This window comes from Plecotus auritus (genome assembly GCF_963455305.1).
Source record: "Plecotus auritus genome assembly, chromosome: 1".
Classification (NCBI taxonomy): Eukaryota; Metazoa; Chordata; class Mammalia; order Chiroptera; family Vespertilionidae; genus Plecotus; species Plecotus auritus.
In genome coordinates, this window is record NC_137770.1 from 9,136,220 (window position 1) to 9,163,857 (window position 27,638).

At 56.3% G+C, this 27,638-nt stretch overlaps 1 protein-coding gene across 2 annotated transcripts in view; it reads left to right on the forward strand.

The window, feature by feature from the left end:
• Positions 1-27,638, forward strand: part of EML1 (EMAP like 1) — a 163,384-nt gene continuing 135,746 nt past the window's right edge. Inside the window, exon 1 of one of the 2 annotated variants that reach the window (XM_080664369.1) lies at positions 1-149. In XM_080664369.1, the coding sequence (XP_080520495.1) occupies positions 122-149 (28 nt within the window). In that variant the 5' untranslated portion in view covers positions 1-121. The remainder of the gene's footprint in view (positions 150-27,638) is intronic. The other variant, XM_080664371.1, reaches the window with a different exon arrangement.

The window sequence follows — 27,638 nt, forward strand, 5'->3', positions numbered from 1 at the left end:
TGCCTGGACACTGGGCGTGAGCAGGGCCGGCAGCCCCAAGCCCCACCAGGTGGGTGACAGCCGGGAAGGCTCCGAGCGTCCCTGCAGGCGGGCGGCTGGCTGCCAGAGCCTCTCCTGCACCATGTCGGACGGCGAGGGCCCCTCGGCCGGTGAGTGGCAGCACTATATTTACCCACGACAGGTCCGGTGGCAGAGTCAAGGCCACGGGTCACAGGGAGCGCTGCCCCCCCACCTCCCGCTCCCCAGGCGGCAGGCGGTGGTGGGGCTGGACCCCCTGCCTCCTGGCCTGCTGCCCGGGGGGCCTGTGCTCCCGGAGCGGGGAGCTTGACTTTCAAAGCGAAGCTCTGCCCCCGACCGCACCCCTGCTCCCCTGGGAGGCTGCAGCAGGAAGCTGTGTTTGCTACAAACCCCTCCGCTGTCAGCCAGGGCACCCAGAGCTGACCCACAGTGTGGTGGGGGCCTGGGCTGTGGCTGGACCCCAGGGTGGGGGGGCTCAGGGTGCCATGGAGCAGGAACTGCAGGCAAATGAGTGTGTGAACTTTTATCTGAAGTGGGGAGACTACAGTTTCCACCAGTTCCCCGAAGGTCTGAGACCCATGGGAAGTTCTGAGCCCCCGAGCCCCTGGGCGGCCAGCCGGACCCCCTGGTCCTCTAGGCTGGAGAGGGCTGGGACACAGGCAGCGGAGCGGCGGTCAGACACTGGGTCTGCCCCGTGCCCTCTGTCCTGCCCCTGGTGAGGGCGATGGTGGGTCCCTGGCCAGCTGCCCCTGGCTCCTTCCCGTTGAAGGCAAAGCTGTGATGTGGACACGTCCCTGAGCTGGCCTCGGTGGGGCTGGGCCGGGGACAGTGCAATCCCGGGGGCACATGGAGAACTCTGGAGTCGGTTCAAACCCCAGATCGTTCCCTTGCAACTTGGGAACCTTGGGCAGGTGGCTTACCTGCTCTGAGCCTCAGTGTCCCCCGGGGAAGGGACAGTGATAACAGACCTGAGCACAGGAGGTGTGAGGAGTAACGGTAACACGTGGAGCCTCTGCTGGTGCCCGGTGCGCAGGGAGCATCAGGTGGGGGTCTGGGCAGGAGTCCAGGGGTGCAGGAGCCTATGGGCCCTGGTCCGGCCCCTCCGGCCAGGCCACCCTGCCTACGCCGCTGCACAGCCGTGGATTCCTTATGTGTCAGACCGCTGGGGAGAACCCTGTGGCGCTGTCCCCGGGGTCCAGCTGGGCTGGGGGCGTTGATGGTGTGGCCCCACCCTGAATGGTGTCTGATGGACAGTCCCAGTGCTTGGGCCTGGCTGAGCCAGATTTGGAATGGTGTGTGTGTGTGTGTGTGTGTGTGTGTGTGTGTGTGTGTTGGGGAGGGGGACCCCGACAACCCTAGCCTGACTTCACCCTCTGTCGCCGGCCGCCAGTGGTGCTGGCTGCCAGGAATTGTCCGCCGTGGCTGTGAAGGCTGAGGAGCCAGCATGGGGGGGGGGGGGGGCGGGGGCAGACAGGCCCTTTCTGGCTGGCTCTGTCCACACCTGACATGAACCCGGAATAGCTCTTTCCCTCCACCAGGGACACGGCCCTGCTTTTAGCAGCTTGTAAAGCCACCCCGTGGACATGTGTATTTCAGGAAGGCCAGGATAATATTTAGCCCGCCGGGGCTATGGAATGAGCCCTGAGCATGTGTGTGTGTGTGTGTGTGTGTGTGTGTGTGTGTTGTGTGTGTGTGTGTGTGCATGCGTGTGTCTGATTGTGCCTGTGTGTCTAGGAGGCTGGGGGAGACAGCCTTCATGTCCCTTCACTGTTTAGAAGAGGGCCACCTAGGTTGGGGGCCTGCGGGCACCATCCTGGCTCTGCCCACCCTGGCTGAGTGGGTGGCTGCCCGCCTGTGAAATGCCGTGTGATGCTTTGGTCTCTGCTGTGTGGGGCTTGTGATAGGACCTGGTTGGTAGACGTGAAGACAGCGCCCGGGTATAGGGCTGTGTGTGTCGGGGTGGGGGGGGTCTCCTACAGGGACCGCAGAAGCCATAGGGCCCAGGAGGCTGCTGTGACATATTTGTACCGATTTCTAGGAACCCATCCCTGGGCCTGTGTCAACAGCCGCAAAATTCTCCGCTCTCCCCCGGCTCCCTGAGTGACCTTGGCAGCTTACTCAAGGGCACGGTGCCTCAGTTTCCTCATCTGTTAATGGGGACAATAATGGAACATGAGCTCCTCAAGTTCCAGGGAGGATTAAGTGACCGAAAGCATGTAAAGCTCTTGAAATAATGCCAGGCTTTCCGGGAGCAGTTGCAGATGTCACTGTTCAACCAGCGAGTGAGCCGTGGTCGCTGCGCAAATGCAGGGAGCGGATTGTCTGCTGCGTCCTGTGTCCTGGCCATTTTGGACACAGCGTTCAATCCCCAGAGGGGCATGGCGTGAACCCCACGGTATAGCCAGGGAAACCGAAGCTCAGAGAGGCAAACACGTCCCCCACCGTCACCCAGCTGGCGAACGGTAAGGCTGGGATTCGAACCCAGCTCCGCAGACCCTGTTTGTGCAGAACTCAGATTCGGTGCTCCCTCCCCGGTGGGGGGGCACCCTGCTCTCACCCAAGGGGGCTGGTGGTCTCAGAGGCCTATTTGGCCCTCAGGCCTCCTCATTTCAGAGATGGTAGCTCGACATTGTCTCCCACCAACATGGAGCCTATAACAAAATGTGGGGGGAAGAACACAAAAAGCGTGGCACCTTGTTAGGGCGTCGGGGGCCTCCCCCAGAGCAGGACCCTGTAGGCGGTCGGCTCCAGGATGCGTGGCCCCAGGCCTGGGCCGGGAGCCTGCAGGCTAAGGTTACCGGAGTCAGCATCGTATTTATAGCAGAAACTCAGCTGCACCCACACTGCCAGCCCGCTCACACAGCCAGGGAAGGTGCTGCTCTTACAGTCGCCCCGATTCTGGACTGGCTCTGCCCCTCAGTGAGGTGGGGTGTCTCCGGGCCACTCCCCCACCGAGGCCCAGTTTCCTCGTCTGTAGGATGGGGCCCTGGCAGTCCCTCGCTGGGCCTGGGGACAGTGTCTGAGTTGGCACTGCCTGGATCGTGGGGCCGGAAGTGCTGGCTCCATGCCTCCTGGGTCTGCTGATGGTCTTTTCCTGCCTCTGACCCTGTGACCCACCCGCTCCCCTGTCGGCAGAAGTCCGCAGGAAGAGAGCCCAGCCTCTGGGCTGTCAGTTCCCTTGTGTTTGGGACAGTTTCCAGGAAAGCAACTTTACAGTTCCCAGCACCCAAGAGCAGCGCTGTATCCTCAGCAGGTCCACCGGAGCCCAGGGTTCGAGTCCCTGGCTCTGTGGCTTTGGACAAGTCACCGAACCTCTCTGAGCTTCCGCTGGCACTGGCCCTGCCTCGGAGGGTGAGGTGAGAATGGACACCCCTAACTCGAGCACATGCTCAGCCAGTGGAGTGACCCCCTCTCTCCTCCTGTCACCTCCTGCCAGCCCCCGACTCTGGGCATCAGTCACCCCGTTTGTAGAGTGGGGAGTGGCTGCCTTTGCCAGTGTTCTGAGCTCCTGGAGGGGTTCCAAGTGACTTGGGGGCGGGGGAGGGCTAAGAGCTCTCTGGAGACCCCAAACGGCCCCCATACTTGGCTCTCGCGGCATCTCCCTCCGCCTGAATGCAAGGAGGTTGCTCTCCTTTCTGGCTCCTGACTGACCCGGGAGATGAAGGCAAAGCCTTTAGCTATTGGGGCCGCACTTGGAGAGGAGGGGTCTCTCCCAGGAGAGGCGGGCGTGGTCCCTGGACTCAGCTTCTTTCCAGGTTGCTCCCCTCATGCTGGTGAGGGCTGCCCCCTTTCTAGGCAGGAAATCGGGTTCAAGTTCCATGTCTTGGGCAGTCAGGAGCCAGTGTAGACTCTGGAGCCAGGGAAATACCTGGATTGCTTCTGTGTTGGGGGTGGAGGGACTGGGGAGAGAATCTGGAGGCCAAGAGGCTAGGAGGAGGCTGGGGAGGTGCTCCTGAGGAAAGCGGAAAGGGGGGGGGAGAATGGGGGGACTGGGAAAGCGCGGGGGTGGAGGTGGGGGCGGGGCGGGACGGCTGGGCCTGGTGCAGCCTCCCCCGTTAGGAAGGGTAGAGGACAGGCTGCTCAAAGACCCGGGGTCATCGTAAAGCACATTGCAGCGGATGGAGGATGGCTTCCAGGGTCGGGCGGACCCGTCCCCCGCGGGGGACACAGGCAGGTCCTTCTCTCTGACCGCTAGTCATTTCGTTTGTTGAGCGAAGGTGACACCATGACCTTGGGGAGTGTCATGGGGATTAGATGAGATGACACCTTCACAATGTCTATGAACAGTGGGCCAGGGGCAGGGGTGGGTGGTAGCCAGCAGGTGTCCTCGGAAATGAACCATTAAGCTGTGGCACAGGTGTGTTGATGACAAGAAGGACTTAACCTGAGCAGCATCCAGTGACCTTGCACACGAGGCTGGGGGTGGGGATGGGGTGGGGAAGGGCAGATGTGGGAACCTCTAGTCAGGGGCCCTCAAACTTTTTAAACAGGGGGCCAGTTCACTGTCCCTCAGACCGTTGGAGGGCCGGACTATAGTTTAAAAAAAAAACTATGAACAAATTCCTATGCGCACTGTGGGCCCGGGACGCGTCGGCTGCTAAGCAGGACAGGCAGCGGCACCCGGCGGGCCGGATCCATGTCCTCGGCGGGCCGCATGTGGCCCACGGGCCGTAGTTTGAGGACCCCTGCGTCTAGATGGCCCCATAACTGCCTCTCCCAGTTCCCACACACCACATGCCCTGCCCACCCTGCCGCCCGTGGGATCCCCGTGGGATGGAGGGGAACAGGCCCAATGGAAAGAGAGGGTCACCTGGCTAAGGGATGACGAGCTGGAACTCAGCCCTGTTCCCAAATAGGTGCAGCCCCTCTGGGCCCTTCACTCAAGCTTTTCCACTTCCTCCTGCTCAGAGCCAGCCCTCCCTCCGGGCTCGGCGGGGCCAGGCCTCCTCCCCGGACCCTTCCCTGAGTTCTGCTCCCCAGGGACCCTGCACCCTTGGGTGCCCTTGCACCTGCTCTTGTTTGGAAACAGCTGAGACGGTGCCAACCTGGACACCCCTGCCTGCTCACAGGATGCTGGATGGCGGGAGATGGGTTTGCTGGCCTCATCGCCATGGCACCGCAGACAAGCCTCCTTCCCCTTCTGGCCTCAGAGAGGCTGTCTGTTTGCCGCTAGCCTTGTCGAACCCTACAGGCGAGTGCACGCTCCGTCCCGCACCAGGCAGGGCTCAGGGCACCTGCTCTGCGCTGTCCTCTCACAACCCGCGCGCCTCCGAGCAGCGAATGGCTCCATCCCTGTGGCGGAGTCCTTTTCCCAGTGTCCCGAGGACCCGAGGCTCTTACACCTCTGACCAGAAAGACAGGTTCGAGGCTGTTGGGCTCTGGCTGGTGTGGTTCAGTGGATAGAGCATCGGCCGGAGCACTGAAGGGTTGTAGGGTCAATTCCTAGTCAAGGGCATGTACCTGGGTTTCAGGTTTGATACCCAGCCCTGGTTGGGGCGCATTTGGAAGGCAACCAATCGATGTGTTTCTCTCACATAGATGTTTCTCTCTCTCTCTGTCTCTCTCCCCCGCTCCCTCTCTCTCCTCCCTTCTTTCCACTCTCTCTAGAAGCTGTTGGGAAGTCAACGGGCAAGCGGCAGTGACCCATTTCTGCTCTTTTAAAATATTGGCTCCATTTTAGTTGGTCCATTTCTTGACATAGTAAGATAGGTTTTATGTTTTGATGTATTTTGAAAATGAAACAAAGCTGTTAGCGTGTGCAACCACTTATCTGTTTTTTGTGTTGTTTTTTTCCTTGAAACGATGCCGTCAGAATAAAAGCTGGTCCTGACACAGGTCACACATCCGCTGTCATCCAACCGCTGATTCCACACACACGTCTGTGTTTACCGAAACAGCCCCTTTGTGTTTTACTGACTCTGTCCCTCAGGATGGGCTGGGGACGCTGTGGACAACAAATCCCAGTGCTTAAAGCAACAGAGGACTGCCGTGCAGGCTGGACACTCTCAGGGCAGCGCCCCTACCCAGTGGCCCAGCCCGATGCCCCCGTGTGCCCCACGCATCCCCGGGCGTGAGGCAGGAGAGGCAGGCGGAGATGCCACACTGGCAATTCAGTGTTCCCACCTGGAAGTGACTGATCTTGTTGCTACCTGCATTTCACTGGCTCCCGCAGTCACCTGGCCACACCTCACGGCCGGAGGGCGGAGTACAGCCCTCCATCAGTGACCCGTAGTCATATCTGCCCCTCTGGCTTTGCTTGCCATTGACTTCCTTTTTCATTTTTATTTTTTTTATACATTTTTATTGATTTAAGAGAAGAAGGGAGAGGGAGAGAGAGAGAAACATCAATAACGAGAGAGAATCATTGATCGGCTGTCTCCTGCATGCGCCACACTGGAATCAAGCCCCCAACCCAGGCATGTGCCCTGACTGGGAATTGAACCATGACCTCCTGGCTCATAGGTCGATGCTCAGTCACTGAGCCACACCGGCTGGGCCACTTCCTTTTTTAAAGTGACTCATTTTAATTAGGAAATGCCTGGAGCATATCACGTGCGCGGTGGTCCGGAGCATCTGAGATGCAGTTCATGATGCCTCCAACATGCAAATCACAAAGCGAGGGGCCAGATTTTTCAAAACATCTCTCTCCCGCACACTCTAATTCACATTTAAAAGCACAAAAATAAATTTCCGAGAGGTTTGGTCAGGACACCAGAGGAAAAGCGTAACCAAGGGAAGCAATACCTGCTAATTGCCCTAAAGCTCCGTTGATTGATTACTTGCTAAGGCTCAAAAGAGGGAGTGGGGATGGGTAGTTCATGAGTCTGTTTAGTAAATGTAGCCAACATTAAAAAGTGGGTTATGGCCCGGCTGGCCTGGCTCAGTGGTTGAGTGTTGACCTATGAACCAGGAGGTCATGGTTCGATTCCCGGTCAGGGCACATGCCCGGGTTGCAGGCTCCATCCCCAGTGTGAGGTGTGCAGGAGGCAGCCGATCAATGATTCTCTCTCATCATGGATGTTTCTTATCTCCCTCTCCCTTCCACTCTGAAATCAATAAAAATGTATTTTTAAAAAATGGGCTATGAGTTGAGAAGGAAATGATTATAGAAAAATACTGGAAAATAAGGACGATGAAGAGTCTGTGGTTCACCCGCTAATGCAGACCCCGCTTCCCTGTCTACATGACCCCACCAGCTAGAAGCTGCTGCCTCGCTTTAATGACAGGCTTCCCAGCTAGCTGTCCACAGCATGTAACTAAACGAACTTAAATGAAGACGTACAGACTCGAGGAGGGCTGTGGCGGTGGATGGCACACATGGTTTCATAGCATGAGATGAAACCTGGTTTCAAAAGCACATTTCCCGAGACCAGAGGCTGTCCCCGCGCCCCTCCCTCGGAGCCGCTGATGTCCACTGAGTCGCTAGGAATAAAGCTGGGATTTGGTTGGGGATGGTCAGGCTCTGCATGGGGGATCCGACCCTCCTGCAGCTCTGCATCCCACGGTCCAACCTCCAAGCCAAACTGTTTGAGAACTCTACCAAGTTTAAACACACCCTCTAGGACAGTGGTCGGCAAACTGCGGCTCGCGAGCCACGTGCAGCTCGCGAGCCGCGGTTTGCCGCTCTGTTGACTAATGAGTTTGCCGACTGCTGACCTAGACTCTCGATTCCAATAATTACAGGCTGTTGTTGTCCCCTGTGATTAAGCCCCTAGGACTCTCGCCTCGTTTATTTCGGGTGGAAAAACACGTCAAAACGCTGGCTCAGCTGCAGAGAACACCCTTCCCGCTCTTCCCACTGAAGGCGTGAGCTCCTGGGCCCAGTGTACATGCTGGTTCGGTGGGTGCTTGCTAAGCACCTCCTGTGTGACTGGTGACTGCCTGGCACGGTGGTGCGAGGGAAGAGCCGGGGGACTTGCCTTCACCTCCCACGTCAGTTTCCTCGTTCATGGGGTGAATAGACTGAGGTGGCCGGAGCAGTAACCGAGAGTGCACACAGTAGGCGCTAAGAAAGGCCGGCTCCCTTCCCCTAGCACTGGTGTGCAGGTGCTGGGTGAGGTATGTTCTTGCCTCGCCTCTCGTGGGCGTGCACCTGAAGTGGAATCGCTGGGTCGTATGCGACTCCACGTTTCACCTTTTGAGGGCCCCGGACCGTTCTCCACAGCGGCCGCCCCAGTGCCTTGCCGCCATCAGGGAATGAAGGCTCTGGCTCCCACCGGCCCCGCCGACACTTGCTGTTCTTTGGGATCCATGCGTCTCAGTGCTGGCGCACCTCCGTGTGGTTTCTATGGGCGTTTCCCTCGTGACTCATGGCGTCGAGCCTCTTGCACTTATTCACCATCACTTCTTGGCTCTGGGCACTGACGCCTCAGTTTCCTCATCTGTAAAATGGGGACAAAGACATACCCTGGGTTCTGACACAGGGTGGCCATCCAGCAAACATCTGCTGCTTGAAGCTACAGGCCGGGCTTGGAGTCCCTCCTCTAAAGGCTGGTGGAAGGGAGGGATGTGGAGAAAGCTGGAAATCTCGGCGTCTCTGCAAGCTGCAAACCCGTTTAGAAAGCGATGCCATCACCAGACACTGGCCCTGCCCGGGGTGACTCCTTCCCAGCTTTGAAGCTCTGCTCGGTGGGCAGGCCAGGTGACCCGGCCGCGTCCACACAGCCCCGGAGAGACATAGACGAGGTGGGTGTCCCGGTCACAGGCTCGGTGAAGACCAGCCCAACCATCATCCAGGTTCCTGGTCAGGAGGCGCCTTGCATTTTTCTTATCTCGAGTTCCTTGGCCTCCTCCCCTTGGCTGCTCCCAAGGGGGCTGATCTGCGCTTCCTGGACCTGCAAGCTTGCGTCTGTCATGGAGAGCCCTGGACAGAGGCCAGGAGCACCCTCCCGTGGGGCTGGGCAGAGCCTGGGGCCGGTGGAGGTGCTGATGGTCAGGCTGATTGTGTAGAGTAACCTGAGCCAGAGTCAGGCGGGAGTCGAGGGAACGGATCAGCTCATCACAGCTGGGAAACGCGTCCACCTCCACACAGCTCTCGGCAGACGCCCAGGGGTGCAATTGCGTTCTGCTCTGGAGCCAGTGGGGGAACGGGAGGGGCCACCCAGAGGGCCCTGGGTGTTCTGCTGAGTCTCTAATCTGGGAATGGCAGGTCCTATCCGAAGGTGACCCCAGGCGCCGGCTGGGTGTGGACGCTGCCTCAGCCAGGAGTCCCAGGCTCTTCCCTCATCCTGCCACTGCGTCCCAGCCCCTAGGGCAGCAGGTGAGAAGCAGGGAGGAGGCGTGGCGCTCTGCCACCTGGTGCTGTGGGATCCTGGCAAGTCATGTCATCGCTCTGGGCCTCTGACACTACCAATAGGATGGCTGCCCAGGGGGACTGAAATACTACAATAGGACCTTCCATGTAGCCTGGTCCCAAGGGGCTCAGTCCCCAAGGGCCCCCCAACCCAGCTCCTTACCTCCTCCCAGCCTCCTCTGCTCCTGCACAGCCTGGCCTGGACAGCCTGGTATTAGACCCTGGGGCTGCTGAAGCCACGGGAATTATTCTCTCACAGCTCTGGGGGCCCGGAGTCTGAAATTAGTGTCACTGGGCCAAAGTCGAGGTGTCAGCACGGTCATGGTCCTCGGGGGGGATGCGTGCCCCCGCCCCTTCCAGTGTCTGCTGCTCAGGAGCTCCTGCCTCCAGCCTGCCTCTGTGGCCCATCGCCCTCTCCGCTCCTGTCAGCAAACCTCTGCCTGCTTCCCTCATGAGGGCACATGTGATGGTGTTTAGGGCCCCCGGACAACCCAGCAGAATCTCCCGTCACGGACCCTTCATCTAATCGCATCTGGGAACATGCAAAGGGCCCAGGGATGAGGGCCTGATACCCTGGGGCCACCCGTGAGCCCGCCATAGGTACCACACGGGGTTCCTCAGAGAAGCTATAGCACCCCCTTCCCCCCTACCCCGGGGTCTAGCTGGGGACCCCAGGAAAACGGCCAAGGGTCTCAGGATGGCTTTGCCCCAAGGGAGAGCTGGCTCCCTCCTTGCCCGTGACCCCTGCCCCTCTCCCTCCCTCCCGCTTCCCCGTCTCTGTGCCTTGCAGACTTTTCTCTCGATAGGGAAAGAGAAGTTTTGGGATTTAGAAACCCCGTCCATTGATGAAACCTGGATCCCAAGTCCCCAGGAGGACTCAGTCTAAGCTGGGCATCCCAGAATGCCACGGTCGTGGCCTCAGTTCAGGGCCATAACCTCTGTTCCCCAAGGAACGGCCACCGAGGGTCCCACAGAAGCCAGGCGTGCCCGGGGGGAGGAGCCACTCTGCTCCAACGTGAGTGCCTGGCTCAGTGGAGATGCTGGACACGAACGCGTTCCTACGCCTTCCATCCTCCAGGCCTCAGTTTCCCTGAAAGGAACCCGTCTAGAGCAGGTCTGCAAAGACCTTCCAGGTGAAGAAACCACGCAAGCAAGCACTCAGCTGCCCCTCATGTCCCAAGCACCTGCTGAGGGTCAGGCCACGGCTGGGTCCTGGGGCACAGAGGACAGCCTGTCACGGCCGAGGGACAATGAGAACCCAGCGAGTGTGTGCTGTGGGAGTGAGGAGGGATAGTCAAGGAAGGCTTCCTGGAAGAGGTGACCCCAAGCCAGGTCTGAGGTATGAGTGGGAGGTGACAAGGGCGGGAAGGGTCTTCCAGATCCCAGGGCAGGCAGCCATCCAGGGCCCGGGGAGATGCTGTGCCATGTGCCATGGTGGAGACAGCCTTGCACGTGGGCCTTCCTGTTACGGACTGAGCCCCTCGAGGGCAGCCCGCCGTGGGAAAGCCCTGGGAGCCCTGTCCAGCAGCAGAGGCGGCAGCAGCATCATTTAGTCCATCCGTCATGCAACACTCACGGACACTCAGCGGTGGAGAGGGGTCGTGCAGACAACAGGCAAGATAAATAATCAGAGTATGTGCACTGGTGAGGAGGGCGATAAGGATGGAGGGCAGTGAATCAGGGGAGAGAAAGAGTGTGCTGTGGAGAGAGGCCAGAAGGTCTCCCTGAGAAGGTGACACTGGAGAAGGACCTCAGGGACGAGCCCTGGGAACAGCTGAGGGACGGTGCTCCTGGCAGAAGAAACAGCAGGTGCAAAGGCCCTGGGGTGGGAGTGCCAAGTCTTTTCAGAGGACACCAGCAGGTCAAGTTGGGCAGAGCGAAGGGGAGAGGAGGACAGGCGCTCAGAGCGGCCTTGTTGACATTGGCTTTGACCCTGAGTGAGCTGGCTTTGACCTTGAGTGAGATGTGCCATGGGGCGGGGGGGGGGGGGGCGGGTTTGAGCAGCGGAGGCATGAGATCTCACTAGGGTTTTACTAGCAAGCGTAGCAAGTGGGGTTGTTCATTCCCAGTGATTCCCAGGGTCAGAAGAGAAGAGACGCCAAACCCAAGGCCTCCTTGCCCTCATGCTGGAATCATTAATCGCAGCGTCCCCGACGTGGCTGCCCCGAGGCCCCGTGAACGGACCCTGCGATGTTTAAAATGCCATCCAACCGGCCTGTTGGTTCAGATGTACCGGGAGCTCCGGCTCTTTGCCTGGAGACAGGGCAGACAGCACAGCCCCCAGCGGAGGCGTGTCTCCTGTGTGCCTGGAAAGACCCTCCCGGCTTCAAGGCTTTGTTCCTGACGATCCCGCTGCAAGGTCTTGGACCAAGGACGCACCCACAGTCCCTCACTCATAACTCATGTGGGCAACACAGAGCGTCTGAATTTCAGATCCACAGCAGGTACATGTTTAGTGTAAGTGTGACCCAGATGCCCCCACCCCCAGGAGCACCTCTGAGGATGCCGCCCGCCCCAGCACCTCCCTGAGCCCTGTGGTGGGAGCCGGAGAGGGTGGGGTCAGGTGCCTGAGGCTCAGGGCCACAGAAAGGGTCTGGTGCTGCTGGCGCAGAGGCTGCCTGGGAGGTGGGGGGGGGGTGTGCAGACCCAAGGGGAGGCTCACTTCTCAGGGAAGGGGTGCCTGTATCAGGGCGGGGCCACTCTGGGCCTCTGGAGCCCAGACCCAAACCCTCTTAGGCTGGTGAATGGCAGGTTGCCAACTGCAAAGGTGCATGTTCTCCCTTTGGTTTTCCTGGCCCCTTAAGAAAGTAATCTGTGGCCCGGCCGGTGTGGCTCAGTGGTTGTGCATCGACCTGTGAACCCGGAGGTCAGGGTTCGATTCCTGGTCAGGGTACATGCCCGGGTTGCAGGCTCCATCCCCAGGGTGGGGTGTGTAGGAGGCAGCCGATCAGTGACTTTCTCTCATTGTTGATGTTTCTATCTCTTTCTCCCTTTCCCTTCCTCTGAAATCGATAAGAAGAAAAAGAAAAAAGAGAAAGTAATGTATGGTTCTGAGGAAACAAGGGTCCGTGGGAGGCAATGGACGGGGCGGCCTGACCCCCAGAAGAATCGGCTGCTGCCTTTTAAAAATACACATTTAAGAAAAGCACACATTTTAAAACCAGCAGGGTTTTCTGTGTTTTTGTTGGTTTGTTTTTAATAGCGAAGCCTGAGAAAGGAAAGGAGCCCTGAACGGTGTGGTAATGGCAGAGCCGCGGCAGGAAGCTACGGGCAGGCCGTGCGCTGGGAGGAGCGGGGCTTTGGTGCGAGGTGGCCCAGCCTCTGGTGGGCGGGTGGCTGCACCCGGCCGAGCCTCGGTGTCCCTGTCTGTACCCGCGGCTCCCTCAGGGTGGCCGAGAGGGGAAGCAGGGAAGGAGGCACCGTGGGCACAGGACACGTGGAGGGGATTCTGCCTGCAAAGACCTGTGGTGTCGCTGTCCTGACTCCCAGGAAAATGCACCCATTCCTCCCCCCCACCCCCCCACCACACACACACACACACACACACACACACACACACACACACACACGGCCCCTTCCGGCTGCTCCCTCTCATCTCAGCCCAGGGGCCTGGCATCCCTAACACTCAGCGAGCGGGACCCTCAGGGAGAATTCCCCATTGGGGCCAAACCTGAGCCCGTCAGCCTGGCACACAGGGGCCTCCCTGGTGGTCTGACCCCGCTGGCCACCCCAGGCTTCCTGCCCAGCACTCAGCATGCCCCTCCCCACACCCTCACCCCAAGTGCAGCCAGGTCAGGGCACCAGACAAGTCCCACGTGCTTCTCCCCTTGGGGTGCCTCTTCCTGGAAGAATTCATCATTCCCAGCAAAACCTCCTTCTCTCCCACCCTCGCCCTTCCCACCGGGGAGGGTCTCCTCTCTGCCTCTCCATGGCTCCTTGTCCCCTCGCCCGATGGTGACTGTCCTGAGGGTGGAGTCCACGCCTGAGGCACCTCTGTGCCCAGCACCTGGCACACAGTAGGTGCTCAGCGATTGGGCTTGCTGCTCCAAGGCCCTTCTGCGCGCCCAGAGTTTTCTCTTTCCCAGACGCCGTCAGCGAGGTGTCACCGTCACTCCCATTTCATGGACAAGAAAACTGAGGCTCAGGGTCGGGGGTTGGGGTGGGTGGTGAGCCACCACACAGCTAGTCCAGGGAGGAGCGCAGGTTCAACGGCAGACCTTCCAGGCCACAAAACCAGAGGGCTGTCCATCAACGCCCCACGCCACTCCGTCCGAACGCTCCTTGGCCCGGCCCTGCATCACTGGGGGCTCATGGATGAATCCCTTCCCCTCCCTGCACCTCGGTTTCCTGATGTGTGAAATGGGGGTTGCCATTGAGTCTCTCAAGGCCTCCTCACGGGGGTTGGGGGACATAAGACATCTCTGCGCCCTGGAATGCCAACCACTGAAGACGCCCCTTTGTCCCAGCACTGAACTCCTCCCTTCTGTCACCCCAGTCCTGTGGCTGGCCGAGTTGGCACCAGCGTGGCGGGGTCTGCCAGGTGTGGAGGGGCTCCGTCTCCTCTCCCCCGCTCCCTGCTTACCCCCCTCCCCCCAGGTGGCACCCATGACCCTCGGAGTCCAGAGACCGAGGGAATCCTGTGACGCCAGGGACCTCCGTCAGGCCGCCAGAGGGTGCGACTCAGCTCCCTGACCTGCCTGCTGTCCGGCTCTGGGTGCTGGAGAGGGAGGGAGGCGTGCGGCGGGGCCACAGAGACCTTGGGCTCCCTTCGGTGACCTCGCGTTTTTGCTTTCTGCTGTCAATGTCCACTCGACGGGCTATAAGCTGGAGGCAGAGGTGTCGTCCAAGTCCTGGTTAGAGGACAGATGGGTCAGCTGGACATCCAGCACGGGACAGGGAGCACCGACCGACCACTCAGCAGCCGCGTGGGCCTCAGTTTCCTCACCTCGGACGTGGCCCTGGGCACTGGCCCCAGGAAGTGTGGCACGTGGGGGCTGATGCCTCCTGCCCCAGCACCCCCCGCCCCCCGCCCCGTGTCCCCCCTCCCACAGCAGGCGCCGGCTGCTCGAGCCCATGCAGAGCTACAGGAGGGGACAGGTGGCCACAGGAAAAGCTGTAAATCTAACCGGCCGCCATCCCGCTGCTGGTTTATCTCCCTTTCCCGAGAAGGAGATCCCGCTCCACCCTCGGCCGGGAACAACAGGCCTTTGTGTGCTTTGGGGAAATCGAGATGGAACTCCGAAGACGGCGAGTCAGGGGTTGGCCCTTATCTTTCCTGGCAGAGCCCGGGCCGCTGGGCCCAGGCCCGCTGGCAACCGAGGGGAGGTGTGAATAATAGAAGGGCTGGCACGGGCTCCCCGCCACGCCACCGGGCTGTGTGGGGAGCTGAGGGGAGGGGCCACAGGGCCTAAACCACAGGGGACAGGCAGCTTCAGATGGCTCCGGGATCCTAGAGGCCCAGGGCGCTCGGCTGGGCTGATGCCTCTCAGAAAGGCAAGGTGTCTGCATCTGCCTCACGGTAAAGGCCCTGGGCTTACACCTCAGGCCTCACAAGCTGTGTGTCCTTGGGCAAGACACCTAACCTCTCTGAGCCCTCATCTCCTCACCTATGACATCCCCATCTTGATGGTTTGGGGGCCAGCATCCTCCCCATCCTGGACCACTTTCTTTCCCGGGGCCGGTGGAGGTGCTGATCCCCACCCCGCCCCCCCCAAAGCTTTCGGGACTCCAATTGTAACTGACAATGATGCCGATTGGCGGCTCTGTTCCTGACCCTGTGCCGGGTGGGGTGGGGGAACTGAGATGTGGGTCTGCTGGCCAAGGAGGGGCCTCCGGGGGGAGGTGCGGCCTGGAGGAGGGTACAGGGCAGGGCCAGGCCCTAGGCCCAGGGTCCACACAGGCAAAGGCCGTTTCACAGATGAGGAAACTGAGGCTCAGAGAGCTCAGGTGACCTTCCCAAGGCCACCGCCCCAGCCACGATGTGCTCAGTGAGGGACAGCGTCCGGCCCCTGGGATGACTTGCAGTGAAAAGGAGTGAAGGCCTGGCCGGCGTGGCTCCGTGGTTGAGCGTCGACCTATGAACCAGGAGGTCACTGTTCGATTCCTGGTCAGGGCACCTGCCCGGGTTGCGGGCTCAACCTCCGATGGGGGCGGTGCAGGAGGCAGCTGATCAATGATTCTCTCTCATCATTGATGTTTCTTTCTCTCTCTCCCTCCCTCTTCCTCTCACTTCCTCTCTGAATTCAGTACAAATATATTGAAAGAAAGAAAGAAAAGAAGGCTAGGAGTGGAGTTATCTGGGTGAGGTCAGCATGTGCTGGGCCCCAGGAGGGGGCAGTGAGGATCGGCCCCTGTGCTTTTGGAGGTGGCACCCCCTATGGCTTTGCGGGTGGGGAGTGTTGACCAATATGAGTCACCTCTGATTTAGGGTGGGTCTCCCTCCGTGGGGGGGACTCAGGCCAGGAACCAGGGCCGGGGTGGGGCGCCGGGGAGCAGGGCCCAGGGTAGGACCCACAGGGATAAATCTAAATATCAAGGCGGCTGATGCAGAGGCAGGGGGCGGGGGGCTGGCCACCAAGGCTCTTCGTCCTGCGAGGCCGGGAGTCGCTGGCTGGCTCGGCGCAGGCCGCAGCGGGAGGCCTCTGGCTGGGCTTCCGCCGTCAGCAGCCTCGGGGCAGTGCCTTGGCATTCCCGGAGACTTCTGTTCCTTTAGAACCGGAACTTCAGATCACAGGGCGGCGGGTGCTGAGCTGCGTGAAGCTCTAAGCCTGTCCTTACGGAGCACCTCTGCTGTCTACAGCCTCGATTTCCAGAGCCTAACACCCACGGCCAGTGGTTCTCAGACCTTGATGGGCACGCTGGTCCCCTGGGGGAGGGGCTCCCCACAATGACACATTCCTGAGCCCCACGTAGGCCGTGGAATCTGGGGCTTCCCATGTGGCTCACACGCCCCTGTCTCAGGCACCCTCTCGCACGTTCACTCAACGCCCAATCACGTCGTCCACTTTCTCCAGTCCCCGCCCCCCCAGTCCTCACACAGGGCACACGCACCCCATCTGTGTGCACTCACACCCATGCTCCCAGCGTCGTGTGGGCTCTGGTACCCACACAGACACGCAGACATACACACATGTATGCACGCAGACTGGTCACAAGATTGCAGGGCCCTGTGCATAATGTTCGAGAATGTTTGAAACCTTTTGAGATGGCAGCAGCAGAACATTGAACCCGGCACGGGCCCTGTGTGACAGCAGGGGTCACCCCTGAACAAAGAGGGCAGTCGGGTCACACATCCCGGGACCCTTGTGGGTGACCTTGCCCACAGCGTGCGGGCACGCACGCTCAGGGGCACACTCCCCTGGGTGGCATGTCTTTCCGAAGGACTGTTTATGGGGACGAGGAAGTGGGCTGGTGAATGTTTAATAGGCACAGAGTTGAGTCATGCGTGAATTGCTTGTAAGCGAGAAACACCAGATGGAGTATGAAATGAATCACTGTCTTGGGTTTCGTGAGTAACATTTTGGTTGGGTTCGGACTAGTCTGGGAAAGCTTTTCAGCTCCCCCACTCGCACCCAAATCCACACGAAACCAGCACTGATTTAATAGTCCAAACTTAGCCCTAACCGGTTTGGCTCAGTGGATAGAGCGTCGGCCTGCGGACTCACGGGTCCCAGGTTCGATTCCGATCAAGGGCATGTACTTTGGTTGCAGGCACATCCCCATTAGGGAGTGTGCAGGAGGCAGCTGATCGATGTTTCTCTCTCATCGATGTTTCTAAATCTCTATCCCTCTCCCTTCCTCTCTGTAAAAAAGCAATAAAAGCCAAAACCGGTTTGGCTCAGTGGATGGAGCGTCGGCCTGCGGACTGAGGGGTCCCAGGTTCGATTCCGGTCAAGGGCATGTAACTTGGTTGCGGGCACATCCCCAGTGGGAGGTGTGCAGGAGGCAACTGATCTATGTTTCTGACTATCCCTCTTCCTTCCTCTCTGTAAAAAATCAATAAAAATATATATATATATAAAAAAAGCAATAAAAAATATATATTTAAAAAAATAATAGTCCAAACGCCACGAAGCTCACCATACGGAGTTCTGTGGACATACATCTCTACCAGACAAATTCTGATGCATGGGGCACTGTTCCTCCTTAGGAAGGAGGAGAGGAATGCTCACACTCACTGAGCACCTACTATATGCCACGCCCTGTCCTGTAAAACATGTGATGTGCACACATTATCTACGCACCGCTGTTTGTAAGTGCCAGGCATGGTGCCTGGTATACAGTAGGTGCTTATTGCTGTATTTCCTCAGAGCCCAGGATCCCACTGGCTGAGATGCACACCCTCCTCTGGCCACTAAGGAAGAGGAAAGCCTGCCATGCAAACCCAGGCCCCAGCCAAGGCACTGAGGAGGGGCCACGCTCCAGTCTCAGAGGTGCTGGAAGGAGGCATCAGCCCTCCCAGTTAATAGATGGGAAGACTGAGGCCAGGAGAGAGGAAAAACCAGCCAAGTGGCGTTTTGGCTCTTGCTATTATGTGATCTGAGGCATAGGAGGGCTTATTACTAAGTCCCACCCACCGTGTATGCAGGGTTGCTTTGGGGAAGGACACCTGCCTCAGTTTCCCTGGAATGCTGCTGGTGTGGCCCACCCGGTGCAGCCTGGGGGCTCAGGGATTCCTGAGGGCGGAGGCTTCATTCTCTGAGCCTCCCCACATTTGACCAAAGGCAGGCACGGTCGGGAGCGTTTTCTTCAAAGCAAGGTGTAGAGGTTGGCGTAATTTTGAGGCCTGGAGGCCTGCGCTGAACCCAGGACCGCCCCTCAGGCAATAATTCATTATGTGAGGATTTTTCACAGACAGCACTGGCCTTGGAAGGCAATGAGCTCATGAATATGCATAGGCTCATCCTCATAAATTATGCATTGGATACCGGGGCTTCCCCGGGAGGCCAGGAGGGCTGGAATGGCTCAGTCCCGCCACAGAAGGCTCATGCACAAGGGCTTCTCACATCCCTGCCCGCCCTCCCTTCCGTCACAATGACCGCAGAGCGCGGCTCAGGCTCATTTGCACGCGGGTCTCTGGTTCTTAGCGGTTCTCAGACCATTTGGGTCTCCCCGGCTGGTGCAGCGTGCGTGTGCCTAGAGGGCGTCGGGGTCAGGCCCGCTCTTGGCTGCGGCGGCCCTGCGGGCAGATTGTTCAGGCCCCCGCAGTCTGACGCTCAGACGTGAGATTCACATGTTTAGATTTCGAGCTCACGTTCCTCTGAACTGGAACCTACTCGGGTCCAGGTGGCCCTGACATCCCCCAATGAGCACTGGGCGGGGAGTCAGGGTGGGGCCCAGGAGGACGGGAAGGGAGGGGTTCTGCTCGACCCACCACAGGTGTGGGGCCAGCCTGGGCCTCCCGGAGGTGCTGCAGGGCACGCAGCGGGCGTGCCAGTCAAGTTGGGGGTCCCTGCAGGCCTGCTTGGCTGGAGGTGGCCTCTCCCCAGGGGCCCTCCCTCCTCCTGGCCAGCTGCTGCCACACCTGCCCACCTTCCTGGTCTCACTGGCCCTGGGTTCGGTGGTGGCCCAGCGCCCCCTGCAGCCAGGCCCGCTTCTCCGCGTGTGACTGCGCCGTTCCTGCTATCCACAGCCACCACGCGTGGGCATGCCCGCCTCCCTTCCTCCATCCGCCCAGCAGCCCGGGCAGGGATCCGTGCATGTCTTGCGAACCAGGCCTCAGCCAGGGAGGGGGCCCTGAGGGTGTGGAGCGTGTCGCCGAAGCTCCGTCACCGTCTCCAGCGCGGTGGCTCTGGGTGGAGCCCCAGCTGAGCCTCCCCTGCCACAGGGCCCGCGGAGCCACCTCAGATCCGGGAATCTCCATGGTCAGCAACGGGGGCCAGGCTTCCCCCACTCGGTTTACAAAGCTCCCAAGGGGTGCGAGGGGCAGCACCCCCACAGAAGAGGCAGCAGGCGGAGGAAAGGCCCGGGGCGCCATCGGAGCCCAGCGCCGCGTTCCCGAGCAGAGCTGCCCGATCAAGCCGCCCAGACGTGGGCGTCTCCCGTTTCCCCATTCTCTCTCTGTCCAGGTCGCACGTGGTCCCCACGTCGCGGCATCACCTCCATAGTTACGGCGTTTACCGACTGCCGAACGTCATGCATGGACCGTTCCTTACCGTGGGCGTTGCTCTGCAGGGTTTTTACATCACTGTTCAAGGGAAATGCCTTTTGACCTTCCCCTAACTTAATTCTGACATCACATTAGCGGTGTGTGTGTGGGGGGGTTTCTATGGACCCCTCCTCCACGCAGCCAGCCTCCTGTGGCACAGACACACTTTTCTTCCCGGCCTCGCTGTTAGGGCTCAAGCCCCAAACACAGGCTGCCAGCCGCCAGCATCAATCATGGTCTCATCAAGTTCACACCTCCCGGGCTGGACAGTCCCCGTTCGGGCCTCCCCGGCCCCATCGCAGGCTGAGCAAACAGTACCACCTGGACCCTTGCCCTCAGCCAGTGCCAAGCCAGGATCGCCTCACGCGGGTGCCTCCCGGGTGCATTTCGCTCTCTGCTGCCCGAGGCCCACAGAAATGACCCAGGCCTGGCCCTGGGGGAGCCGCAGGCAGGCGGGGAGAGGGGGAGCTGAGGACTCCCAGGTAGGACCCAGAAGCCCTTGTTGGCAGCCCCGAATGTCCACCAAGGCTGTAAAACACTTTCTCTGTTTGTAGAGCTTCCCAAAGGTCAACTCACTCAGTCCTCACCACACTCTTAGGGCACCCTTATTATCCCCACCTCACAGATGAGGAGACTGAGGCGCAGAGAGGCTGAGAGTCACATCGCGTTCACGGCACAGTCAGGATCTGAACTCAGGCCCTCTGGCTCCAGAGCCCATCCTGAAAACCACCTCGCTCCTGTGGGCTCTGTGCGGGCCAGCGTCAGTCCACCGCTCTGCCCTTCCTGTGGCTGGCACAGGGCCTTCCTGGGGAGGTGCTCAGTCAATGTGTGTCGAACGGAGGACCGTTGGCCCGCTGTGCTGCTTGTGGGTAACCCTGTCGATTACCACGGCCGGCGGCAGAGCCGTGGGGGTGGGGTGGAGGCTGACAAACCGTCCAGCATCGTCACTGATGCATTTGGGTCCCAAGGCACCGCATCCTGCTTCCAAGGGCGACAGCCTGGTGGAGCACGTGGCCTTGCAGACAGCGGGCGGGGAAGGAGGGTCCGGCAGGCTTCCTGCAGGGTCTCCAGCAGAGGTGCTGCTGGAGAAAAGGAGGAGGAGGCTGATGGAGGAAGGAAGGAGAGAGGCCCGCACCTGCTTCACCGCCCAGGTACGGAGCGGAAGATGCAGGGGGGACTACATGAGACCCACAGAACCACGCCCGCTTGGGGAGCCACGGACTGAGCTTTCTGATAGACCTTTGGCTCGGCCAGGACTAAGTCCAAGTCCGTGTTCAGGGACCCCCACACCACTGCCTTGCCCAATCCCCCAAATTTTATTGTAAATAAATAAATAAATAAATAAATAAATAAAGTTTTTATTGTGATAAAATACACATGGAAAATTTACCATTTCTTTTTCAGGTGTATTTTTTATTGACTTCAGAGAGGAAGGGAGGGGGAGAGAGAGAGAGAAACCTCCATGATGAGTTAGAATCATGGATCGGCTGCCTCCTGCACGCCCCACCCTGGGGATCGAGCCCACAACCCAGGCATGTGCCCTGACCAGGAATCAAACCGTGACCTCCTGGTTCATAGGTGGATGCTCAACCACTGAGCCACCGTGGCCGGGCCCATGTTAACCATGTTTAAGTGTACAGTTCGGTGACGTGAAGTACATTCCCATGCCACCATCATCTGCAAAACTCTTTTCATCTTGTCAACCAGAAACCCTGTCCCCATTAAACACTCAGGCCCCACCCCCTCCCCCCAGCCCCCGGTACCCGCCATCCCGCTTTCTGTCTCTATGCCTTTGACTGCTGAGGGACCTCACGTACGCGGAATCATACAGTATTTGTCTTTCTGTGACTGGCTTAGTTCCGATAGCATAATGCCCTCAACGTTTCTCCATGCTGTGCCTGTGTCAGAACTTCCTTCCTTTTGAAGTCTGAGTAGTATTCCATTGTGTGGACGGACCACGTTTTGTTTGTGTATCGGCTGTCCATGGACACTCCGTTTGTTTCCACGTTTTGGCGACCGTAAGTAACGTTGCTATGACCGCGGGCTATACAGAGATCTGCCTGAGCCCCTGCTTTGCATCGTTTTGAGTGTTTAGCCAGAAGTGGGATTGCTGGATCAAACGGTAATTCTGTTTCTGTGGTGTGTTTTTTGTTCTTTTCTGAGGAACTCAGTCACTATTTTGTATCACACCTAGATTAACTAACCACTGGAGGGACACTTACCAATAACAGGATAAGCCAGGCATCGCATTCTACTAGCAACACTGCTTAGTGTTTGATGAATAGCGCCATCATTCTCGACTTAGAAACTGGTTTGAACCCTTCACCATGGAAATTCTCTTGGGCAATGTTGCGTATCCACCAGAATCAACACCAGTAATTTGTTCCACTTGGCAAGGAAAAATGTTTGAAATCGAGCGAAGCCAGCAGATATCCACAAGCCTGTGTTGCCAAGCAGCGATCATGCTCATAAATGGCCAATGCTTTTCTTGAGAAAAGAAGAGGCCGGGGTTGGCACGGCGACAGCGGGGCTGTCGCTGATGGAACAAGGCTGGCCGCTGAGTTTCTGTAGGAAGCGGAGTGCAATCCATCATCACGGACTGTACGCTTGGAAAATGCGGCGAGTCCACTGGGAGTCACAGTTTTCCAAAGGTCCTTTTGCTGGTTCTGCTGATTCATATTCCCATAATGCCTTCCCCGCATAATATTTTCCCATCGCCATGGCGACTGCGTGAGAAGAAGGCGTAGTGAGAAACTTCAGGGTTTATTCTTATTTCATGGAACGGAGGTTAGACTTCTGCTGAAGGGTGGATTGTGTGTTCGTATTGTACAGGGAAGAGCTGGGTGCCACCAGGCAGCGTTTACCTTCCGAGCGGACAGGGACCAGGGAGCGAGACGGTGGGCAGCGGGTTCTAGCTCCGGCACTTTCTAGCTGGTTCTGGCGCTTTCTACCTGTTGACCATGGGCAAGACTCTACTTCCATGAGCCTCCGTTCCTTTCTCTGTAAGATGAGAGGGACAGTGGGAATTGGGATTCTCTGTGGACCTGATTGAGAAACTGCAAGATGTTTACAAATTGTAAAACCTTATCCCCTTTCAAAAAAAAAAAAAAATCGCACACAGAAAACAATTGCACAGCCTCTAGTCCAGGGCAAGGTGCTGTTACAGGTGGCTTTGTCTCACATTATGTTGGTGGCTTTCCTCGTGGCCCTCCCAGCTCCTCATTCACACACACACCTGTGACCTGGAGGGCAAGAAACGTACTTTATATCTATCCCAAACCCTCCGCCTTGCCCAGCTCATTCAGAACAGGCCTCAAGGGGCTCTTGAATTCAAATGTGAATCCAGCAAATATTTGCCGGGTCCAGTCTGCACCAGGCTGCGAGGTCACATAGATAACCCAGGGGAGGGGCCTCAGTCACCTGATTCTGAGACCTGCCTTGGGTTTCCTGGGGGGGGGGGGGGGGGGGAGGGACAGAGAGAAGCACCCTGACTCTCAAGGGCATCAAAGTAAGATGCCCTTTAAACCTTATCTCAGAGACCTTCGGAAGCAGAGGTGTGTCTCCGAGTTGAAGAAGTGTGGTCATCATTGCCCACTTTAAGTGAAATGCTCTGAGGGCAGAGGGGATACGGAGGAGGGAAGGAGAGTTCCAGGGGGCAGCCACCTGAGTCCCAGGGTGATGTCCGAGCTGGAGGGCGAAGGACCACAGCGCTGACGGAGCTCGACGCCATTCAGGGAACTCAGTCATTCCATGTGGCTGGAGTGTAGACAAGGGAGGAGGCGGAGAGAAGTCAGACAGGCCCCGGGCCAGGAATGACCACATACTACGGCACCTGGCTGGCAGGCACACAGAGAACCCGCACTCCAATGGTGTGCACGCACCAGGCAGCTGGTTCAAGGGGGGACTTAGAAATGCCTTTGAAAGACCCCTAGTGCTGCTTGTGTCTTTTTTGTCAGCAGTTTTGGGGCTCCAGGATGACCCCAGCTGGCACTGGTTCGTGGTTTGGACATGGAGTTGAGATAGCCAAGGACTGCAGACCCCTCCACCGTCGAGGGAAGCCTTGCTGCTCCTCCCCGCAGCCAGCCTCTGGAGACTCCCATTTGCCCGGGACTTGCCTGGGAAGCAGAGGGGGAGCAGCGTGGAGCGTCACTCTGGCACGGCAGCCAGGCAGGAGTTGGCAGCACGCCGGGCACTTGGGGTGCTGGGAGGTGTCAGCATGCAGACTGCAAGGCCTGCTCTGCAGGTGGCACCCGAGGCACCTGTGGGGACAGCTGGCCCACGAGCAGGTCCTCTTGTGGAAAGAACTTAAGCCCGAGATGCCAAGGAATGGACCGTGGTCCAGGGTGTGGCTCTGGCCCAGGGCCGCGGCAGAGGCAGCAGCAGGTGCAGGCCCAGAACACCTGCGGAGGCGGCCCCTTTGAAGGTGGGGCGCGCACTCGAGTTCCACAGAGCTCACCTTCAGGGCTCAGCGCTGGCCCCAGGCCTCGGAGACGGCAGCCTCCCGGCACGGGGAAGACAGACAAGTGGCTCTCTCATTTCTGGGGGTTTCTCTCTCCCCGGCCATGCATTGAGCACAGCTCCCTTGGTTACGGTGGTCAGCGTGACGTCACTCCTTCTGGGGTCTCACATCTAGCGAGTGGGATGCTGATTGTGTGCACGTCTCCACACTTACCCATCCCAACCTTTATTCAGTTCATCCTTCTGGACCAAAGATGGGCCATACGTGTTTCAGTATTTGGACAGGAGCCATGATGTTCTCTGGATGTACCTGCCTGTAATGGTCAGGTTTTCTCAGGAGATTACACTCGGGGCACTCAATTTAAATGCAGGGAAAACTATTCCGAGGCCGCATCTCCCAGATCAGCCAGCCCAGCAGAGGAGAGATGAGCAAGACCCCAAGTCCTCTTTATTCCGTTACTGCCCCCCTCTCTCCCTTTGCCTGGGAATAGAAAGGGAGGCTCAATTGGGCTTGATCCAGGCCCTGTCAGCCCCTCACATTTCCCACCAGTCCCTCCTGTGTCCTCCAAGTTCCTGCCACATGACATCCGTAAATGTCACACACAAACGTTCCCTCCTCCTCACGTTTGTTCACACCATTGCTCTTTTCTCCTCATCCACCCAGTCCCAATAATCGATAATAATAAAAGCATAATATGCTGATTAGACCGGACGTCCTTCCGGACAACCTTCTGGATGAAAGCCAGGGCTGCAAGGGAAGCCTGGGTCCCAGGTGCCACAGGGAAGCCGGTGCCGGCAGCCGGGGGAAGGAAGATCTGCTCTTGCACGAATTTCGTGCATCGGGCCTCTAGTACCTAAATGTTGTTGTACCATTCTTCCCCGTTTTCCTCCCAAGTAAAGGATTACATGGTCGTTTTGTAGGAGTCAGAGCTAGTTCAAACTCCAGTTGACACTGGCCCAGTTAGTTTATCTCCGTGGGCCTCAGTTTCCCCGTCTGAAAAAGAGGGGTGATAATACCACCTGTCCAAGTAACAAGAATTATTTAACTGCTTAATGGGTTGGGCACAGGGTCTGGCACATAGTAGATGCTCAATAAACATTGATTCCTTCTCGTTTTTATAGCAATTTCCATTCGTATTATAATGACCTGCCTCACCCACTAGATGTTGAATTTTATGGGGTTTTTGATTCAGTTCTCTGTGTTCGCCCTAGAAGAGTAGTTTTCAAACCTTTTTCAGAAATGAGTCACAATAAAAAAATGTTTTACATTAGAACCCATGTGTATAAAGATCAAGTAGGTCAAGATACCCTCTGTCATTACTGATTTTTTGTTTGTTTAATTGTTCTATAAATTGCTGAGAGAAGAGTGTGATTGTGGAATTGTCTATTTCTCCCCTTTAAAGCTGCCAATTTTTGCTCTGTATATGTTGAGGCTCTGTTATTTGGCACATATACATTTACTATAGTTATCTCTTCCTGATGCATTGATCTTTTAATCATTATGAAGTATCCCTCTTTAGTTCTAGTAGCTATTCTTTGTTCTGAAGTCCATTTTATCTGATATTAATATATTCACTCCAACCTTGTCAGACTTACTGTTTGCATGTTACATCATTTTTTGTTACCTGTTTGCTTTCAATCCACACATATCTTTATATTTAAAGTGGGTCTTTGAGGGCAGCATATAGTAGTATCTTACTTGCTTTTTCTATTCCGGTAATCTCTGCCTTCTAACTAGAGTGTTTATGTTGCCCATTAACATTTGATGTAATTATGGCTTCACTGAATATGGGTCTATAATTTTATTTTTTATTTCCTATGTGTCACCTCTGTTTTCAATTTCTCTATTCACCTTTCCTGCCCTTTATGGGGGATTCTATAAATTTACCAATTGACTTTTCAGCCATATCTCTTTATATTGCCTTTTCAGTGTTTGCTCTAGGGATTATACATCTTAATTTTCACTGTTTTCTTAAAGTTAATATTACACTACTTTACATAAAATGTAGGAACTTTGCAACCATGTAGGCCCATTTATCCTAATTTCCACCATCCTTTACCCATAAAACAGCGTGATAGTTATTGCTTCAAACAGTCACAGGTAGTTTTTTAAATAAGATTTTATATTTCTGCAAATACTGCTTACTATTTTTTGTGGCTTTCATTCATTCATGAAGACCTGAGTTTCTCTCCAGCATCATTTCCTTTCAGACTGAAGAACTTCCTTCAGCATTTCCTATAGTACATGTCTGGGTTGAGGAATTCCTTTATTTGAAAATGTCTTTAATTCATCTTCATTCCTTAAAAAATGTTTTTTTTTAAATGTTTTTATTGATTACATAGAGAGGATGGGAGAAGGGGAGAGAGAAGAAACATCAATGATGAGGGAGAATTATGGATCAGCTGCCTCCTGCACACCCCCTACTAGGGATCCAGCTCGCAATCCAGGCATGTGCCCTGGCCAGGAATCAAACCATAACTTCCTGGTTCATGACACTCAACCACCTTGCCACACCTACTGGCTCATCGTCACTCTTGAAAGGTAATTTTGTTGGCTATAGAATTCTGAGTTGACAATATTTCTTCTTTCAAATACTTTAAAGATGTTGTTACACTGTATTCTGACTTCCATGGTTTCTGATGAGCTGTCCACAGTCATTCAAATCATTGATCCCCTGTATGTGATGTATGATTTTTCTGTCTGTTTTAAAGATTTTTGTCTTTATCTTTGGTTTTCAGCAGTTTGACTATGATGTGACTATGATGTGCCTATCTTACTCAGATTTTGCTGAGCTTCTGGGAACTATAATTTATGTTTTTCTCCAAATGTGGAAAGTTTTCAGCTAGCATTCCTTTAAATACTTTTCCTTGCCCCATTTTCTCTTTTTTTCTCTTTTAGGCCTTTTGGGGTTGTTTTACATGTCCCCAAGGCTCTGTTAATTCTATTCCATCTTTTCTCTCTCTCTCTCTCTCTCTCTCTCTCTCTCTCTCTCTCTCTCTCTTTCAAATTAGGAACTTTTTATTCATCTCTCTTCAAGTTTACTGATTCCCCCCCACACACCCCCGTGTCATTTCCATTCTCATTCTGAGTTCATCCAGTGAATTTTTTTTATTTTAGATAATGTGGTTTCCAGTTCTAAATGTTTTATTTGTCATTTAAAGTGTGTGACTCAGTGGTTTTTAGTATGTTCACAAAGTCGTGCAATAATCTAAATAATACTAAAACATTTCATTACTCCCCAAAGAAATCCAATACCCATTAGCGATAATTCCTCATTTCCCCTTCTTCCCAGTTCCTGGCAACTACTAATCTACCTTTTGTCTTTATAGGGTTTCCTATTCTGGAAATTTTCTGTTAATGGAATCGTACAACATGGGGTGTTTTGTGACTGGCTTCTTTCACTTAACATCATGTTTTCCAGGTTCATTCATGTTGCATGTGTCAGTACTTTATTCTTTTTTATAACTTAATAATATGCTGTTATATGAATACACAATATTTTGTTTACTCATTCATCGGTTGCTAGACGTTTGGATCTTTTCTACTTTTTGGTTATTATGAATAATACTACTGATCAGTTCATTTTTATATTTTACATTTATCGACTGAAATGTCCTATTCTTTATATGGACATATTTTTCTTTTTTTTTTTTTTCTTTTGAGAGCCAAATTTTTATTTATTTTTTATTTTTTATTTTTTTTAATAAATCTTTATTGTTCAG